The 19,970-nt window shown below is 42.1% G+C and overlaps 1 protein-coding gene and 1 long non-coding RNA gene across 11 annotated transcripts in view; one reads left to right on the forward strand and one right to left on the reverse strand.

Annotated features, from left to right (window-relative positions):
• The window catches only part of TYW3 (tRNA-yW synthesizing protein 3 homolog), a 62,653-nt gene extending 56,117 nt beyond the window's left edge, over window positions 1–6,536 (forward strand). For all 10 annotated transcript variants that reach the window (XM_085882006.1, XM_085882003.1, XM_085882000.1 and 7 more), the window contains one exon: window positions 3,240–6,536. In XM_085882006.1, the coding sequence (XP_085738132.1) occupies window positions 3,240–3,498 (259 nt within the window). In that variant the 3' untranslated portion in view covers window positions 3,499–6,536. The remainder of the gene's footprint in view (window positions 1–3,239) is intronic.
• Window positions 1–19,970, reverse strand: part of LOC147026530 (uncharacterized) — a 255,794-nt gene that overhangs the window by 49,572 nt on the left and 186,252 nt on the right. The gene's annotated exons all lie outside the window — the stretch shown is intronic.

Genomic DNA, 19,970 nt, shown 5'->3' on the forward strand with positions numbered 1-19,970 from the left:
TTTCCAAATCGAGGCATGTTTGAATCGGCATAACAACTTCTAAAAGGTGCCAATAATATTGTCTGGGCCATTTTAGTATTTCTGTGTGGAATAAGCTTAGATTTGGCATTTTTCTTAAGCTTTTTTTTTTTTGTTCCACTGCAAAGCAAAGGAATACAGTACATATGTGGATGCCAAAAGATTTTTTTCATTTCAACAATTTTCTGGAAGAAATGGTGCATTATTTTAAAAAAGTGCAAGGGAGCCAATATTTTTTGCTACGACAGTACTTTGAGAAGTAACCGACACCTGGTCTTGAACACTTTCATGGGATGACTGCTTGTGGAGTTGGTAATTGCAGGAGTGAAGTGTTGTGGGTTGATGCGGTCTAATCCTTTTATGATCCGAAAAACCTGTGTCATGCCAACTTGCTGCATCTAACAGAGAGAGTACATATTCAGGTGTCTCAATCTATACTGGTATGGGAGATGACTTGTGGTAGGGAATAAACTGGTTGCACCTTCTCCAATTCTCCTTCCCTGCACCTTCTCCAATTTATTGCTGTCTGCTACATATCTGTGATACATTAACATTGGCTTCGATCTGTACTTTGTTAGTGATCCCAGTGGATATATAATTTATAAACAAGAGGAAAAGAGTTGGCCCGAGCATGGTACCTGCAGCATTCCACCGTACTTTTTCCAGTTTGACTTTGAGTTGTCTCTGACTGCACATTATACTCTGTCCAACAAAGGTTTAATCCACTTCAGCAAAGGGTCTCTGATTCCTTGGGTATACATTTTCTTCATAAGCCATTGGTGGGGCAAAGCATGTAAAGCATCAACTACCTTGGCTTCATTCAGCATTGCTGTCCAGCAGAGTTGGCGACTTGAGTCGCAAAATTTGGTGACTTGCGACTTGAATCGGATTTGACAAAATTGGCTTCAGCCTCAGATTTGGGACTTTGTGTTTGGAGACTTGCACCTTGCTTGGGACTTACATGCGTCTTAAGTTTATAATGACTTGTTGACAATGTTCGGAAAATAAACATCGAATTAAAACGGGGTTTTAAATAAATGGTCAATGATATTCAGTAGGGTGTACGTCGTTTGGTCAATGATATATACCTTGTACGTGTGTAATGTACAGCACACCAGCGCTCATGGCTGCCGGGTTGCATACCATTCTCCACGAAGGTTATAAAGGGAGTATCCACTCTCCAGACAGCACAAAGCACACCATGTCCAAGTGGCAAACACCAGTCTTTCTAACGTGGGAAAAGCAAAACTTGATTCAAACCATGTCATGAACATTCCTATCTCTCTCTCTATCGAGTGCAGCCTGTGGCTGCTGGTTGCATCATTGGTTGGGACACGGCTATGCCGCTGATGCAGTGTCCCCCTTTCCAGTACACTGGTGCTCATTTTGCCGACCTCGGAAGGATGACAGGCTGAGTCAACCTCCTGGTGTATATTAATTCAGCGGCCAACAGGGCTTGAACTCAGGACCCTAGGATCCCAAGCCGCCACCTTAACCACTAAGCCAACACCAGGCTTAACATTCATATCAAATCGGGGAAACTTGGCTCCTGATCGGTAACCCCGTGCACCTCCCAACCAACCCGATAAAAAGATTTTGTGATTATTAGTTCGCGGGCACCAGCAGTGACCACTATTTTCGTTGTGTCTGTGTATCTGTCTGCCTGTTTGTGACTCTCTCCAGAGCATAGCTCTGTGATGTTTGATGCAATCTTGATGAAGCTTGGACACAAGCTAGATATTGTTACGTTTGAGGGGGGGTATGCATTCAAAGGGTAATTAGGATGTTTAATTAGGTATGCCATGCTGTTCGAGTTTACCAGGATCTCGATGTAATAAGTAGCAATTCAGTGGTGATAAGTTGTCTAGTAAATGTCCATTTCTTTAAGGGGGAAATGATAATTGTCACGTAATTAGACAGGGAGACGGGATAGGGTAAGTGTGTCTGCGTAAACCCTTTTAGAATTCCCTGGAGGCTTGCCGTGACGTCACAGGACAGTGCTGTGGATGGCTCCGCCCCGTGATCACGATTGGCGGAAGGCGACGGCGGAGGGCCAATAAACGGCTCGATTGGAAGTGACGAGGACTCGAGGATAAAAAGGCTCTGTTCGGAGCGAAGAGGAAGAGGAAGAAGATCGGTACAGAAATACCGTTTTGGTGGAGGTTGTTGTGCTGGGAGCGTGCTGTGTTGTTGCGCTGATTCGATCCTGGTTTTCATCGTGTCTCGAGGCCCTGCTGTACTTCGTGCCTCAGCTCGGTTGGCTCTGGGGTTCTGCTGGCTCTGAGTACGGGGTCGAATGGCGGGCGGACCTGCCTCCCTCTCCTGCTCGCAACTTGGCGCCAGAACTGGTTCCCTGGCGGCTGTGAGCGGACTTGGGCTAAAAATAAAAAATGGTTGATTTAAAAAAATAAAAAAATAAAAAAAAAAACCTAAAATAGATAGGTTTTTACGGTAGGGCTTCCTCAAATGCTTCCACTAACTCAATTGTACCTATCATGGCATTGTTCAATAATGGCCACGAACCATCGTCGCCTCCCGGCTTGTTAAAATGTCATTTGATTTGGATTATTTAAACTTCATCAATAATTGTAAGTTATATCACGGCTTATCTTTTCAGAAGGAAAACATAAAAAGTGCGGTATCTTAAAAGGCAATTGAAGTTAATAAGCTATACGTGTCATTTTCTCCAGCATCCCGCCCACCTCCGTAATCCCACATTCCTTCCTTCCTCATTATACGTTTCATTTTAACGTACATAATAAATATACAAGTAAATTATTAAAATCTCCTTTTCCATTCCACATTGAATGCTTTGGTTCAATGTGTAAACCATTTAAACATCAGCTGAGGTTACTGACTGGTCTCGTACATATGTTCAAGTAGGTACATTAGATATGAGCTGTAACAAGGTTCGATTTGACGATGTTTTTCTTTGGGGTAACAAAGTTTTATGTTTGAAGATGTTCTTTTTTGAGGAGGTGTAAAGTGGGGGAGGGTCATTTGCAAGGGACCAGTCAAAGGACAGGTAGTGGTACTGAATATGAATAATAGATTATTTCCTTTGCAGCTTTAGAAATGTGCAATTGTCCTCAGTTTCCCTGAATATTTGTTTCTCAGAGATGTTTGTAAATTTTCTTTAAAATGCATAATAAAACCTTGGCTAACATGACCATTTGTATTTACTTAATTTTTTTTTTTTTTGGCTGCGTGTATCAAATTAGGTTTTTAGGAAACCTGCAGACTGCTCTACACCGTGGCAATCCAGTCACAAGAAAAAAGCAAGAAATTCAAGTGGATCATCATGATTATGTTCGCCGGAGCAGACAGAAACATCAAGTAAATGGAAAAAGCTCACGAGGGCAAGATATGGACTTAGATGAAGTTGCTCATTTGTCTGTTAGTGAGGACATAATTCAGGACCTCAATGGCTTCTGGCCAGGCCTGTGTGGTGATGAAGATTCTGTTGGCCATTCCATTTGAAATCCAAACTTTTGTTGACATTTTTCACTCATGGCTTGTATCACCATTGTGCATAATTAACCTGTCCCCCACGCAGTGGGAGACAGGGTTTTGCAATTGTGTGTGTCTGTGTCTGTGTCTGTGTCTGTCTGGTTGTATGTCTGTCCAGGCCATAACTTTTTTACCATTTGAACATTTGTCATCAAATTTTCAACAAAGCTTTATTGTAAGAATATCGAGAAGACAAATTAATAACTTGGTCATAAGGTAAACATCACATAAAATCGTTAATTTTCATTCATTTGACCTGAAACTTAAAGATTTTGCATATTGGTTCACCAATCAAAAGCTAGAAGCTGATTGTTTTTTTTTTGTTGTTGTTTTTTTAGTTCAAAAGGTCAAGGTTGCATGAAATCGTCAATTTTCATATGATTTACTTAAAATCTGCATATTGCATCATTGAATTGGTTAACCAAAGATCCGAACGATCGATTTTTTTTTTTCTTTTTTCCCCAGTTTTGTGATGGTTTCCATGACAACAGGCTTATTCAGTTTGTGTGCAATTTGAGATGCGCAGCCTCTGATTTACAAACGCTTCCATGGTTTGTTTTGTTTTGATGGATCGGGCACTATGCAGCACTCCTTGGAGGAAAAATTACAGGAATGTGGTTGCTCGGGGAAAAGCGCTTATATCAAGGAAAACACTTCAGTCCCCGTGAGTACAGAAATTTGAATTTGTGCATTGATGGACAAAAATCTGAGATCACCAAATTCCAATTGGTACAAAACATACAGTTCAGGTAAATGGTAGGAGGATTTGTATCAATCTCATACCCTTTCTGCGGTAGAGGGTATTACTAGTGTCACTGAAGCAGTTTCCTGAGCTGGGAAATACACAGTGGTTTGGCATCGCCTTCCTGGTGGTCATAGTCGGGGCAGGAATTTGGAGTTTCTCTTGTGGTCTGGGTAACACTCTGAGATGCCACACATCGGAACCAATGTGAGCAGGTAGTATACCCCCTCAACTTAAGGGTCCGATCGAAGGACCTCACAGACGTTTGCAAAGCGCTGGGGTGAAAACTTTACATTTTATAGCTGTTAAAATATTTGTGAAAACTTCTGACCATTGCACACCGTCAATGGCTGGTGATCTATGATAATGCCCTGTGGAGATCTCCTCTCATGCTTATTGCCTCATGTGTCTGTGACTATTGAATCACCCCGACCCCAATGCATACGTAATAAGTCGATGGCCCCTCACTCCTTTCACTAAAACAATAATGGCTTACCATACTCTACACAGCATGTGGGTTCTACCGAAGCAATTTCTTGGCCAGGGTTACAATGCTGAACAGGTCACCACTCCAACAGAAATTCAGGGCAGGAATTTGGAATTTGGTCATGGTGCTGGCGATAACAAACCTACTCTTCACGAAGGACACCGTGGGATCTTTAATGTCCACCAACTAATGCCAGTAGACGGGACACCCAGTTTAGCGTTCATCTGAGGGACAGCACACAAGTTAATGAATCGCCCTGCCTGTGAAATACCAGGATGAGAGTTTTTAGATGGGCCGGGATTCAAACCCAGGCTGGAGAGCATAGAGGCGAGTGTGCATATCTTGAGGGTCGAGGCCAGCGTTTCTCAACCAGGGGCCCGTGGCCCCCCAAGGGGGCCATCGGCCTTCGGCCTTCGACCGGGGGGCCATGAGCGGACGCCGAAAAACTGCAATTCAGAATGCAGAAGCTTGTAATGTACAATTAAGGTGACGAGTCTCCGGTCATAGTGTCAAAGTAAAAAGGGTAGATGAGTTTAACCACGATTTTAAAAGAGAAGGCGGAGCCCACAGAGCATTCATAGTAAACCAATGTTTACAAAAACGTTAGAATTTTGTTTTTTTCAATTTTTTTTCTCAGATGTCGAAGGTTCGAAAATGGAATGATAGCGATGTCAAGTTTGGATTCACGAATGTCAGTCGAGATGGCGTGGACTGCGTGCAATGTCTGCACTGCTCGGTCGTGATGTCAAATGCGTCACTACGTCCTTCCAAACTTTCAATCCATCGTGACAAGATGCATCCCAGAAGGAAGGAAGATAATATCGACGCTCTGTCTGCGAAACGATCATGATATGACCGTGAAGCGACACTTCCCAAATTTGGATTCTGGCCAGAAGAAAAACTTGCTCTTCAATCCAGCTACGAAGTGGCATACCGAATTGTGAAGTGCAAGAAGCCGCACACTATTGCTGAGGACCTTATCAAGCCATGTACAGAGAAAATGGTGGAATTGATGATCAGACCAGAGGCGAAAAAGAAGATCCAGCAAGTTTCGCTCTCTAATGACACGATCCGACGACGGATTGATGACATGGCCGCTGATGTGTGCCGTCAAGTTTGTTCCGAAATCAAACAAAGCACGCTCCAGGCTAGCCTTCAATTAGACGAGTCTACCGACACTGCCCTGGAGAGCCAGTTGATTGCCTTTGCTCGCTACGAGAGAAAGGGAAAGATGAAGGAAGAGTTCGTGTTCTGCAATACCCTACCAACCACAACGACAGCGGTAGATATCAAAGCTATTGTGGACTCTTTTTTTTTTTTTTGAAGCTAATTGACTCAGTTGGCATAATTTCAAGCACATTTGTACTGATGGTGCCCCAGCGATGGTCAGCGTCAGAGGAGGGTTTGTCACGCTTGTGAAGAACGAATGGCCCCATGTGACGTCCTCCCACTGATCGCTACACCGATACGCTCTTGCGTCAAAGACTCTTCCGCCTCGTTTGCTGGAAGTCATGGACGTTGCGATCAAAGTGATCAACTTCATTCGTGTGAAGGCCAAAAATCATCGGTTCTCCCAACTCCTGGCCAACGAAATGGGAGCGGAACATGTTGAACTTCTGTTCCACACCAAAGTCCGTTGGCTATCGAGGGGGAAATGCCTCTCTCGGCTGTATGAACTCCGGGTTGAGGTGGAAATCTTCCTGCGAGACAACAAAAACAACCTCCATGTCCACTTCGACAATGAAGAGTTCGTCATGATGCTCGCCTACCTGGCCGATATATTCGGCCGAGTCAACTAAATGAACCAGTCCTTGCAAGGCCGTGATGTGACAGTCAGTGACGTTCAAGACAAGCTTGCCGGACTGTCTGCAAGAATGGAAGTCTGGCAGGCACGAATCAAGGCCGGGTCCACTGCCTCGTTTCCTTTCTTGGACGAGCACCTGCAGACGCAGAGGATTGAGCTTCTCGTCGACATCAAAGATTGCATCACTAGACATCTCGACAATCTCTCCGCAGAGTTCAAATCGTATTTTGACGATGCACCGTTGGATGTTCCGTGGCACAAAGACCCGTTTAACACCAAAATTGAACCTACTGAAGACGAAGCAGAGGAGCTGGCAGAGTTGAAGGTCTCAAAAGCAATGAAGCTGGTCTTCAGTAACAAAGAAGACCACTCCACCTTCTGGTTGTCTGTTCAGGATGCGTATCCACTACTCAGCAAGAAGACATCCGTAATGCTCATTCAATTCGCCACAACATAGCTTTGCGAATCTGGATTTTCTGACCTTGCGACCATTAAAACGAAGTCCAGAAACCGTCTTGACGTTGGGAACGATATTCGCCTTGCTGTGTCCAAGACGGAGCCGGACATAAGAGGCCTCGTCAGACAAGCCCAACAGCAAGTGTCTCATTGATTGTATTGCTTAGAATAATGTTACTTTGATTTCTCTTTTAAGACTGAGCAAATGAATTTCATAAAACAAAATCTGCATCTTTTATTGAAGGGCAGGGGACCACGAATGTTAAGCAACTCGGTGGGGGGGGGGGGGCCATGCACCATCAAAGGTTGAGAAACGCTGGTCTAGGCCATCCTGCCAGCTCAATAATAGCTTGGATAATCTAAATACTGCTCTTGTATTGTTCCATTATTATTGTGTCAAAGAAATATATTGCTCAATACCAACCATTTCTCCCCATTTACAATAGCAACAACAATAATAATAAATACTCACCATAATAACAATATTTTCAAAAACATGGAAGCCGATGTCCATCAAGGTGGCTTTCTGGGACCAATTCTGTTCTTGACAGACATCATTGACTCTTTTCATCCCTCTACTCCACGAGACAGATGGAAAATATGGAGAATAATCAGAATATCGAGAAGACTAATTAATTATTAGTTGTTAACTAATTAGTTGTTAACTAACTAATTAAGTAAAGTTGCAGGAAGTACAAATCTTATTTATAGTCCGTCCACCACTCGTGGTCTCTGTTTATTTTTATTTATGGTGGACGGGGCACCACGTTTTGTCTTGGAGATGAGTACAGGAAAGTGGTTGCTTGGGGAAAAGCACTCATATTGAGGGAAATGCTCAAGCCCCAGTGAATACAGGGAGTGTTCATTTCACACAGGATAAACAATCAAAAGTGTTAGAGCTTCTTCCATAAACGCAGAGAATGCCAGCGATGCACAGCACAGCGGATTACGTTAGTGGTTTCAAGTGCGGAATCTCAGGCGAGTTCAGCTATCTGTTTTATTTCTGAGGAGAATCAAATTGGAAACTGTTGAGACTCATCCCTTTTTCATATGATCATTGATGTTGAGGATTCTTAAAATGTATTGCTTCTCTAATTTAGGCTGAAAGGGGTTGGGTTGAACCATCTAACAGCTGGGGGAGGATGGGGGTGAGGAAAGGGGTTTCCACCTCAAATCTCAGCCATAGAGCATTGAAATACGACATTTGGCACACATTTACGTTACATTTAATCTTAATAAACACACTCCTTTTGGAGTGGTCGGATAATTATATATTCATTTTTAGCTCGCCTGTTTGAAGAACCGAGAGCTATAGCGATACCCTCAGCGTGAGCGTGAAAATGTTAAAGTTTTTGGTGTAACTTATTTTTTCCTTTCTGATGTTTTTATCTACCACACTTTTTTATATGCCCGATATATATATATATATATATATATATATATATATATATATATATATATATATATATATATATATATATATATATACATATATATATACATATATATATATATATATATATATATATATATATATATATATATATATATATATATATATATATATATATATATATATATATATATATATATATATATATATATATATATATATATATATATATATATATATATATATATATATATACATATATATATATATATATATATATATATATATATATATATATATATATATATATATATATATATATATATATATATATATATATATATATATATATATATATATATATATATATATATATATATATATATATATATATATATATATATATATATATATATATATATATATATATATATATATATATATATATATATATATATATATATATATATATATATATACATATATACATATATATATATATATATATATATATATATATATATATATATATATACATATATATATATATATATATATATATATACATATATATATATATATATATATATATATATATACATATATATATATATATATATATATACATATATATATATATATATATATATATATATATATATACATATATATATATATATATATATATACATATATATATATATATACATATATATATATATATATATATATATATATATATATATATATATATATATATATATATATATATATACATATATATCGGGGCGTATTATGTGATACCTGTCTGTCTGTTCCTGTCCGCACTCTAACTCCCAAAGTTTTCAACTTTCACGTTTCATATTTGGTACATAGGTGCAGACTGGAGACGTTGTGTCGTGACATACGTTCGTCATCTAAAGTGGTTGCCATGGCAACGAGGATGCTGTTTTCCATCCGTTCCTGTCCGCACTCCAACTCCCAACACTACATATTACTTTTTCTTTTAGATGCATTTCTCATGGCAAGGCGAGTACCATAAATTTGGACCATTGAGCGCATCGTTATATAAGCCGCATCCCCTAAATTAAAAAAAATCTGGAATTTAAACACACACAAGCCACACTGGTTTATAAGCCGCAAATGTTGCACAAAAAAACCAGCGCAAAAACGTCCGAAAATTAGCCACAAAAAGTGATCGTTCTTGCTTTGAGTCTAATCTGAACAGTAGAAACACCCCAACCATCCACTCTCTGTGTGTTAACCCTGTCTTCAAGTTCGTCTTCCAGTTCGGGCCATCGGCATTTCCTACCTCTGAAAGCCTTTGTTGACTTTTTGCAGCGAGACAGTTCACCCCTCTGTGAGTTTTGAATTCCTCGTGTGGACCTCTTGTTTACTGATTACAATATACAAATACATATATTGCTTTAAAATTATTTGGATCAGACTTCACTGCAATGCTTTAAAAATATATTTATTAGACTAGTCTTTTAAAAACGATAAATGTATAAACAGGCGAGCATTGGGTGGCTTTGACGCCACTCTGGTTGTAAATTCGCATAATTTTCTATTTTGAATAGCACAGTCACAGAATAGTCAAACAAATCTAAATTTGGCATCTATTCAGCAAACTTCAAGATGAATCAACTTCCACAGTCATATAATCAACAGTTTTTTTTTTAGAAATAATGTAAGAATGAATAATTATGCAAATTGGCAAATATGTACACTTTGCATGTTATGTCCTCAATGTATCATGAGTGAATGGGGGAAATTATTGGTTTGTGGCATGCAGAGCCAAAATAATATTTACGGTACGAATCGGAATCAAAATGTGCATAAGACCCTAAGGAAAATAGTCATTAAAGCTCATTGATAGAAGCATGTGTTCTGCGAAAATAAAATAAAAAAACGTGGATGGGGAAGTCAGATTTCCTCCATTCCAACCCCCACCCCCCCCCCCCCCAATTTCGTGTTTAAACAAAAGCAATCTTTGATTAACAAATATCTGAGAATAAACTTCACCTTTAAGAATTGGGATTTTTACTATATTGAAAGATTAAAGTAATGTTTTGTCACACATCTACAGCTTACAATAATAATAGTAGGCATGATCAATATTGTTTCCTTTTTTTTTCATTAGATAGATCCAAATAACAAAACCCCCGAAAGGAGGTGACTGGTACTTTCTGTTTCTACCAACGGTAACAAGACACATCAGTTGGATAAGGAAAGAAAACTATTGGCCAGAGCAGCAGAAATCCCAGAAGAAACGAGCAAAAGGCACACACTGGATAAAGTAGCAAAGCAATAGGCCAGAGCAGAAGAAACTCCAGACAACATTTTTCCAACAGGTCAGATATGCAAAAAACAAGGGCACAATAAACCTTTGAACAAACTTCAAAAAGACATACATCTAACAGGAAGCGAATACAAACAGCGAGGACAATAGAAACTTCAGAAACTATTCACACCCCTCAACCTTTGTGACATTTTCTTGTGTTTCAGCCTGAATTTAATGTGTATTATATTGAATTTTTTTGTCGCCGATCCACACAAAATACTCCATAATGACAAAGTGAAAACGTGTTTTTAGAAATTTTTACAAATTATTTGAAAATGAAAATCTGAAATGTCTCGAATCAATAACTATTCATCCCCTTTGCTATGATTCTCCAAATTGAGTTCAGATGTATCCAATTTCCTTTGATCATCCTTCATATGTCTCTACAACTTGATTGGAGTCCACCTGTGGTCAACTTGATTGATTGGACACAATTTAGAAAGAAACACAAGTTTCTATATGAGGTCCCACAGTGGACAGTGCATGATGTCAGAGCAGAAACTCTACCATGAAGTCCAAGGAACTGTTCATAAAACTCCGAGATAGAATTGTAAGGAGGCATAGATCTGGGGAAAGGTATAAAACAATTTCTAGAGTGGATAAAGTTTTCCAAGCACAGTGAGCTCCATCATTAGGAAATGGAAAGAATATGGAACTACCCAGACTCTTCCGAGAACTGGCCATCCAACCAAACTGAGCAACTGGGAAAGAAGGACCTTGGTAAGGGAGTTGACCAAGAACCCATTGACCATTCTGGCAGAACTACAGAGTTCCTAAACTTTGATGGGATAACCTTCCAAAAGTACAACAATCTCTGCAGCACTTCTCAAGTCTAGGCTTTATGGGAGAGTGGCCAGACACAATCCATCCTAAGAAAAAGGCACGTGACAGGATGCTTGGAGTTTGCAAAAAGGCACGTGAAAGACTCCAAGAGCATGAGACAAAAGATTATGTGTTCTGATGAGACGAATATTGAACTCATTGGCCTGAATGCAAAGCGCTACGCCTCGCATAAACTGAGCACAGTTCATCACCCATATAACACCATCCCGACCATGAAGCATGGTGGTGGCAGCATCATGCTATGGGGATGCTTTTCCGAGGCATGCATTTGAAGGTTTGTAAGAATAGAGGGCACAATGAATGGAGCAAAATACAGGCAAATCCTTGAGGAGAACCTGCTTCAGAGTGTAAAATATCTTTGACTATGGTGAAGATTTATGTTCCAACAGGACAATTATCCCAAGCATACAGCCAAAGCAACATTGGAATGGTTTCAGAACAAGAACGTGAAAGTCCTTGAGTGGCCCAGCCAAAACCCAGACTTTAATCCCATTGAGAATCTGTGGAAAGATTTGAAGATTACTCTTCACCGATACTCCCCATCCAACGACAGAGCTCGAGCCATTCTGCAGGGAAGAATGGAAGAAAATTCCCAAATCCAGATGTGCAAAGCTGATACAGACATACCCAAGAAGACTCGAAGCTGTAATCACTGCCAAAAATGCTTCTACAAAGTATTGACTCGAGGTTTTATTACTTATTGACTCGAGACATTTCAGCTTTTCATTTTTAATTGATTTGTAAAAATTTCGAAAAACATGTTTTCACTTATGGGATATTTTGTGTAGATCGGTCTCAAAAATCATTAAATTTAATTCATTTTAAATTCAGGTTATAACAACAAAATGTGAAAAAGTCAAGGGGTGTGAACACTTTCTGAAGGCACTACATCTAAATGAAAGAAAATACAAACAGCTAGGACAATAGAAACCTTAGAACAAACTTCAACAAGACGTACATCTAACAGGAAGTGAATACAACAGGTACGGCAACAAGAAACCACAAATTGGAAGGAAACAATGAGCTTCAAATTAACAAACACAATCAATTGCTTGGTCTGTGAAGCGTTGCTGAATATTTCCATTGTAGCAGCAGCCCAAATCTTTCAAAGAATAAAGGAGGGACCAATCTACATCTGCTGCTGTTGTCACAGATTACTGTATAAGACGTCTGTAATCGAACTGCAACGAGAAAAATACATCAACAATAAGATTGCAAAGAATTTACTTTTGGGTACTAATTTTTACGAAATTCACTGCAAGCACTGGTTTTGCAAAACCTGTCACGACACACTAAAGAATGGCCAGGTGCCTGCACGTGTTTGTTAAAATCTCTTGTTACCCAGTGGGGACAAAGTACCACATATCTGTGTGATGAGTATATTTGAGAATAATTATTGAAATAAAGCTATAAATATTTTGTAAAGGGTATCAATAGAAAGAGCAAAAAACACTTCTATTTTATAGCTGATCAGACTTTGGATGCAGGAGATATTAACTTTGATATAAATTTGCTATAAAATTAATACAAAATCCTCAAACAAGCAGTGTGCTAAATATTTGGTGGATTTTTATGTTACCTAAAACCACCTTGCCTTCACAAAAGCAACCTTCATGCCTTTATGAATAAGTATTTCAGGACTAATATTTTTTTATGATGTATGCTCAAATATGTACCTTAAAAATAATTAACTTTTTAACTGATTCCAATACCATATTGTACCTTTTAATAGTATCACAAAAAATGTAATCTGTGTGTGTACATAACTCCAAAACCATGAAACCTAGCTGCCTGAAACTTTGCATGCATATTAAGGGAACTCCAAGGAAGTGCAAGAGTGGAATTTGGTTGTTTGGGTTAATTAAAACACCCCTTTTGAAGATAATTAATGGCTTTATTTAATTATATCCTTTATCAGGCACATCCTCGGCCACCTTTCTCTATATGGGGTTATTGAGGCGTTTCTTGGGTTACCTCCCTGGGGTCTGAAGCCTCCATGTTTTTTGGCCTGCTCAACCATGCCTTGACTTGGAACAGGCCGCAAGGATTTCTTAACGATAGTTTTTTTTCACTTTTCTCACTCATATTATCAAATGTCTGTTCATCATAGCTACGAATCACTGGGTATATTGCAATGCTCATAAGTGCCTGGCGATGCCAGCGTTCGTGGCTTTATTTCATATCCGCATATGCCATAACCTCGAGAATCTCTTAAACTAAGCCAAATTGCAAAATTTAAGCTCCAGATTTGAACTCAGCAGCAGTTCCAACTCCTGAAAAAGTGTTCATTTGTCTAATTCGAACATTGCTTGGGTGTTTCCAGGTGCACTGGTTTATATGACCGAAGGCACTGAATCATCACTTTCCAAACTTGATTTTCCGTTGGAGTGCTTGCTTGAGTGCTTAAGCCACTTGGTGAGTGCTCACCAAGCTGCTTGGTTGTTTGTTTCAAAACCACTAGAAGCAAGACTTGTCGCTTCACTGATTTAAATGCCAATCTTTGCGTAATTGCTAAAAAAAAAATAATAATAATCGGAATAAAAATTAACATTAAGCTTATTGTTTTTTTTCTACTGTATGAATGATTATATTTTGTGAAGAAAAGATTCAGGAATGTGCAGAAAGTGGAACTTTATTTGGCGCAATGCCTTGCTCTCTAATTTGCTTTTACAATACATGATGGTAAAGTCGACAGGAGTCTTTTTCGGCAATTATGTATGCAGTTTTCTTTTTCCTGTTTTGTGTGATCTGCTTTCATGACACATTATTAATGTAAATACACAAATAGTTTCTGCAATATATTAAGTCAGCAGGGGCTCAAAACAGAGGTACGTAGACAGCACACACGGAGGTCAGACATGGTGGGGTTTTTGCATGCCTGCCTGTGAGCAAGTTGGAGGAATGCGTATGGGTTGGGGCATACATGCAGGCACACCTTTGCCAGGTAGATACATGGGTTTTCATTTTTAGATTATCTGCAATTTGAATTCCAGATAAGGTATTGTCATCGCGCACCGTCCGTCCGTCCAACTACTTTTTAGACTTCTCCTGCCAAACCACTGGGCCGATCCGGCTGAAATATGGCAGCAGCATTCCTCTCCTGACTGGTAACAGGAATTGCAAAGCTTATTCCAGTCACATGACTTCGAGGAGGTCAAAATGGCCGACTTAGTAAATGTCTTTAAAAATCTTCTTCCCCAGACCCACCTGTCAGAACGCTACGAAATTTGGGTTACAACATGAGGACATGGTCCTGATGTTAAATTATGGAGGCCATGCTGATGACTTGACCAGAAGTGTGTCAAAATGGCAGTCACAAAAATTCCTTCCAAATTCTTCTTCTCCTGATCTATCAAATGCTACCAAATTTAGGTTGCAACATTAGGCCAGGCCAGGGTAGGGATGTTAAATTGCCGAAGTCATGCCAATCACGGTGACTGAAAATTTGTTAAAATGGCCGACTTAGTCAATTTTTGGTAAAATCGCATAAATTCCTTTAAAAATCCTCTCCTCGTGCTTCCTTCCCTTCACTCACACTTCCTTCCTTTCACCTCATGCTGCTTTACCCTTCCTTCACCTCACACTGCTTCAACCTCCCCTCATGCTGCTTCACCCGCCCCTCGCGCTGCTTCACCCGCCCCTCGCGCTGCTTCACCCGCCCCTCGCGCTGCTTCACCCGCCCCTCGCGCTGCTTCACCCGCCCCTCGCGCTGCTTCACCCGCCCCTCGCGCTGCTTCACCCGCCCCTCGCGCTGCTTCACCCGCCCCTCGCGCTGCTTCACCCGCCCCTCGCGCTGCTTCACCCGCCCCTCGCGCTGCTTCACCCGCCCCTCGCGCTGCTTCACCCGCCCCTCGCGCTGCTTCAGCCGCCCCTCGCGCTGCTTCAGCCGCCCCTCGCGCTGCTTCAGCCGCCCCTCGCGCTGCTTCAGCCGCCCCTCGCGCTGCTTCACCCGCCCCTCGCGCTGCTTCACCCGCCCCTCGCGCTGCTTCAGCCGCCCCTCGCGCTGCTTCAGCCGCCCCTCGCGCTGCTTCAGCCGCCCCTCGCGCTGCTTCAGCCGCCCCTCGCGCTGCTTCAGCCGCCCCTCGCGCTGCTTCAGCCGCCCCTCGCGCTGCTTCAGCCGCCCCTCGCGCTGCTTCACCCGCCCCTCGCGCTGCTTTACCCTTCCTTCACCTCACACTGCTTCAACCTCCCCTCGCGCTGCTTCAGCCGCCCTCGCGCTGCTTCACCCGCCCTCGCGCTGCTTCAGCCCCTCGCTGCTTCACCCGCCCCTCGCGCTGCTTCACCCCTCGCGCTGCTTCACCGCTGCTTCATCGCGCTGCTTCACCCGCCCCTCGCGCTGCTTCACGCCCCTCGCGCTGCTTCACCCGCCCTCGCTGCTTCAGCCGCCCCTCGCGCTGCTTCAGCCGCCCCTCGCGCTGCTTCAGCCGCCCCTCGCGCTGCTTCAGCCGCCCCTCGCGCTGCTTCAGCCGCCCCTCGCGCTGCTTCAGCCGCCCCTCGCGCTGCTTCAGCCGCCCCTCGCGCTGCTTCAGCCGCCCCTCCTCGTGCTGCTTCACCCGCCCCTCGCGCTGCTTCACCCGCCCCTCCTCGTGCTGCTTCACCCTTCCCTCACGTTGCCATCCCCTCCTGTCATGCTGCCTCCCATCCACCCCTCCCCCCATCATGCTGCCTCCACCCCGTCATTCTGCCCCCGTCACACTGCCCACCTCCACACTGCCCTCCACCCTCACGTTGCCCCACGATCATGTTGCTCGCCCCCTCCTCATGCTGCCCCCCTCACGCTATCCTCCTCCCAAACCCCCTTCCCCACCATACAACTCTCTGGAGGTCGAGAAGAGGAAGGGGGTGTCAAAGAATGTGTGAATTGGACAAATGAAATCTTTTCTTTGTTTGTTTTTTAGCAGTCGTTTTTTTACCCCTCAGGCTTTCCCACAAGTCCCCTTATCAAACGCATGTTCAGAAAACCCACTACCCCCTCCCTCCCCCATCCTCTCTCCTTTTCCTCCCTTCTCTCTCCCTCCCCTCCCTCTTTCTCTCCCCCCCCTTTATCTTCCCACCAGTGAAGGGACTGGTTGTATTTGCTAGTTACATAATAACTGAAAGGGCACTTGGTAGAGCACATACCTCCACCACGCAATGCATGATCCAGTAGAACATATTGGGCCCAATACATTTTTGAAATATCGTGCTCTGTATCGTTTTTGGCTTCTTCACCAACATCTAATCAGTTTGTTGTTGTCATTCACCAAACTTGCCCACCAGATTTCATCCCAATTCATGCACAACTTTTTGAGATATCCTACACACAAACAAACGAACAGACAGACGGGGGTGAAAACATATCCTTCAGTGGCAGAGGTAATAATGAATTAATTGTCATGCGATGCACATACAAGGAGAAATACTTTGACAATGCGTACTTAAAAATTACAGTGAATAAGAAATTGATTAATTGTGAATCGAGATTAATTAGACACAGATTCATTGAGGGTGCAGATTGCAGTTGGGTAAAAGCTGTTGTGAAAGTGATTACAGTTGGTCTTGACATAACGATAACGTTTCCACGAACGAAGAAGTTCAAAAATGTCGTGTGCTGTGTGTAACTCATCTCAGATGATGGCTTTCCCTATTTTCACTACTCAACTGGAGTATAGGCTCTCAGTTGAAAGGCAGATCACACCCAATAATTTTACAAGCAGTCCCTACTATCCTGTTGAGTTGAGATCGGTCATCCCACATGGAGCTGCCATAGCGAACAGGGAAAGGCAGTGTCACGACACTATCACTGCCAGATTAAACTTGATCAACACAAGATGGCCAACATGAAAACTTTTCAACTTTCTAAGAAAGAGCAACCGTTGCTGAGCCTTCGTCACACAGTGGTTGGTTTTTATCCCCCTCTTCAGGTCATTGGAAATACGTATCCTAAAAATTTAAAAGTCACAATCTCAACTTCAGCATTGTGAACAACCAAGGGTTGAATTGGAGATTTGTTTTTCTGGAAGTCAACAATAATTTCCTTTGTCTTTATGACGTTGAGTTTGAGATTGTTTAGAGAACACCATTTGAGAAGTTTTTCCACTTGATTACGGTAATCACTTTCATCAGTATTGAGAATCAGGCAAGCAACAGTCATGTCGTCTGCAAATTTCACCACTAGTGAGCTATGAATAACATCGGGGATAAAAACACAGCTGCGAGGGACTCATACCTAAAACACAGCCCTGAGGTTTTCAGGGTGAGCATCTGATAAATTTTTGAACCAATTTTGATCACCTGTGGTCTGTCGAAAAGAAAATCCAGCTCCAAACAAGCTAGACTCGTGGCCAAAGGTGTCCACAGGGGTTGGTGTGGCACTGAGAAAGCTCTTAGACTTTCTGAGACAATGCCAGACTGCGATGGAGATGAGAGATTGTCTCACCATGCTGAGTGACGACGGAGAGAACCATAAAATCCTCTCCAAACTCCCGATGGGTATATTCTGCGATGGAGTCGAATTGTTGCACACTGGAAGGAATGATGTCGCAAATTCCCTCCCTTTAACGAGTTTGTGTCCTTTGTGACTAAGGAAGCGAAAATTTCATGTCAGCCAATAACTCGGGTTCAAAGGAATATTACAAAAGGGAATGCTTCTGATGTGTCATCCATTAGGTATGGTGGTAAGAGATCAAGTGGAGCGAGCACATTCTCCACAAAAGGCTTCGGAACAACAAACTGGAGTCGACTGCAAGAAACAAGGTAGGAAAACCTGTCTGGTGTGCAGTAAGGAGCACCACATTTGATCGGTGTAGACTTCTTATGAAAGACTGTAATAGAGAGAAAGGGCTATGCCAATAGTAAAGGCCTGTGATTTGGATGTCTAGATCGGGGCGACAGATCACAATACTGCAGACAACGTATGACCTGCGACATCTGCTCAAAGCAGCGCCCCACCTCACTGCATGGTGATTTCTGTAGACCCCAAACATCTAGTTCCATAGAAGAAATGCATTCGGCTCAGACAAAAGTGTGAGCCATGTAAACATAACAGGGAACAACAGTAAATGTTCAATGATCATCCCCGTCTGGATGTCACACTGGGAAACACCCAACTATGAGAGACTTGTCTACGCCCTTTTGGACACCCAATCGGACACAACATTCATCCTCCAAGAAACTTGAAATGCACTTGATCTCAGTGGTCAACCTGTAAAGTTGTACCTCTCTACAATGCCGTCCAAGGATCAAGTTGTTGAAAGTCGTCGCATCGATGGTCTTGTGGTCTATGACTACAAAAGTGACCTGCAAATTCTTCTACCGGCTGCATATTCCAGGAATATAGATGAATCGTGCCGGCTGATAGGTCAAACATACCAACCCCTGACATGACTCGACTGCGACCGCATCTGGAACAGATATCCCATCAACTTACCCCATTGTTGAACGTAGAGGTAGGCCTGTTAATAGGATACAACTATCTATGAGCACTAGATGTAATACCACCATGCAATAACTAACCCAACGGATAACGAACAGATCTTGGTTGGGGGTTAGTAGGGATCATCGACTCAAATGAACCATAAAATGGTGATGACCCGACCAGCACAAGCCATTGAATCTTAGCTGCAAAAAAGGCCTCCGGCTGCATCGGACAGCATTTTCTATGTCAAGACAACAGTAAAGGAAACTATTAATCCAGCGACTGTCATCAGAATGATGGAGTTGGATTTTTGCGAATAGCAGTCATGTGAAGGAACACTTTCTCAAGAAGACCGCTTGTTCTTAACTCAGGTCACAGAGGGCATTCACCTTTTAGAAGATGGGCATTGCGAGATGCCACTCCCTTTTAGAGAAGTTGACCCCCAACTACCAAACAATGAGACAGTAGCAGCTCATCGTTTGAAGCAGCTCAAGGGACGCCTGGTGAAAATTTCACAATATCACGATTGTCGATTTCATGAACAACGTAATTAACTCTGCACTGATCGAGCTGGAAGAGTACATGAAACTGGCCTTCACAAGAAAGATGGAAAGATCTGATACATACCACATCATGGTATCTACCACCCTAAAAAAAAAAAACCTGGTAAAATCCAGGTGGTATTTGACTGTCGTGTGAAGTATGGCAGAAGATCATTAAACGACACCCTCTTGCAAGGCCCAGACTTGACGAATACTCTTGTTGGAGTTCTTTGTATATTCTGCTTGGAACCGATCGCCCTTATGTGCGATATTGAACAAATGTTCGTCCAATTAAAAGTGAACCTCTGTGCTGTGTCACGTGATTGGGTTTTCGTATATCATTCCTCGCCCGCGAGGGGTGGCAGGAGTGTACTTCTGATCGCGCAATAAAGCGGAGTTGATGCTGGCCCGCGTGCTTCTTGCGTCCCACTGCAC

The sequence above is a fragment of the Eptatretus burgeri genome, chromosome 5 (genome assembly GCF_056783735.1).
Source record: "Eptatretus burgeri isolate ZD-2024b chromosome 5, Ebu_testis_v1, whole genome shotgun sequence".
Classification (NCBI taxonomy): domain Eukaryota; kingdom Metazoa; phylum Chordata; class Myxini; order Myxiniformes; family Myxinidae; genus Eptatretus; species Eptatretus burgeri.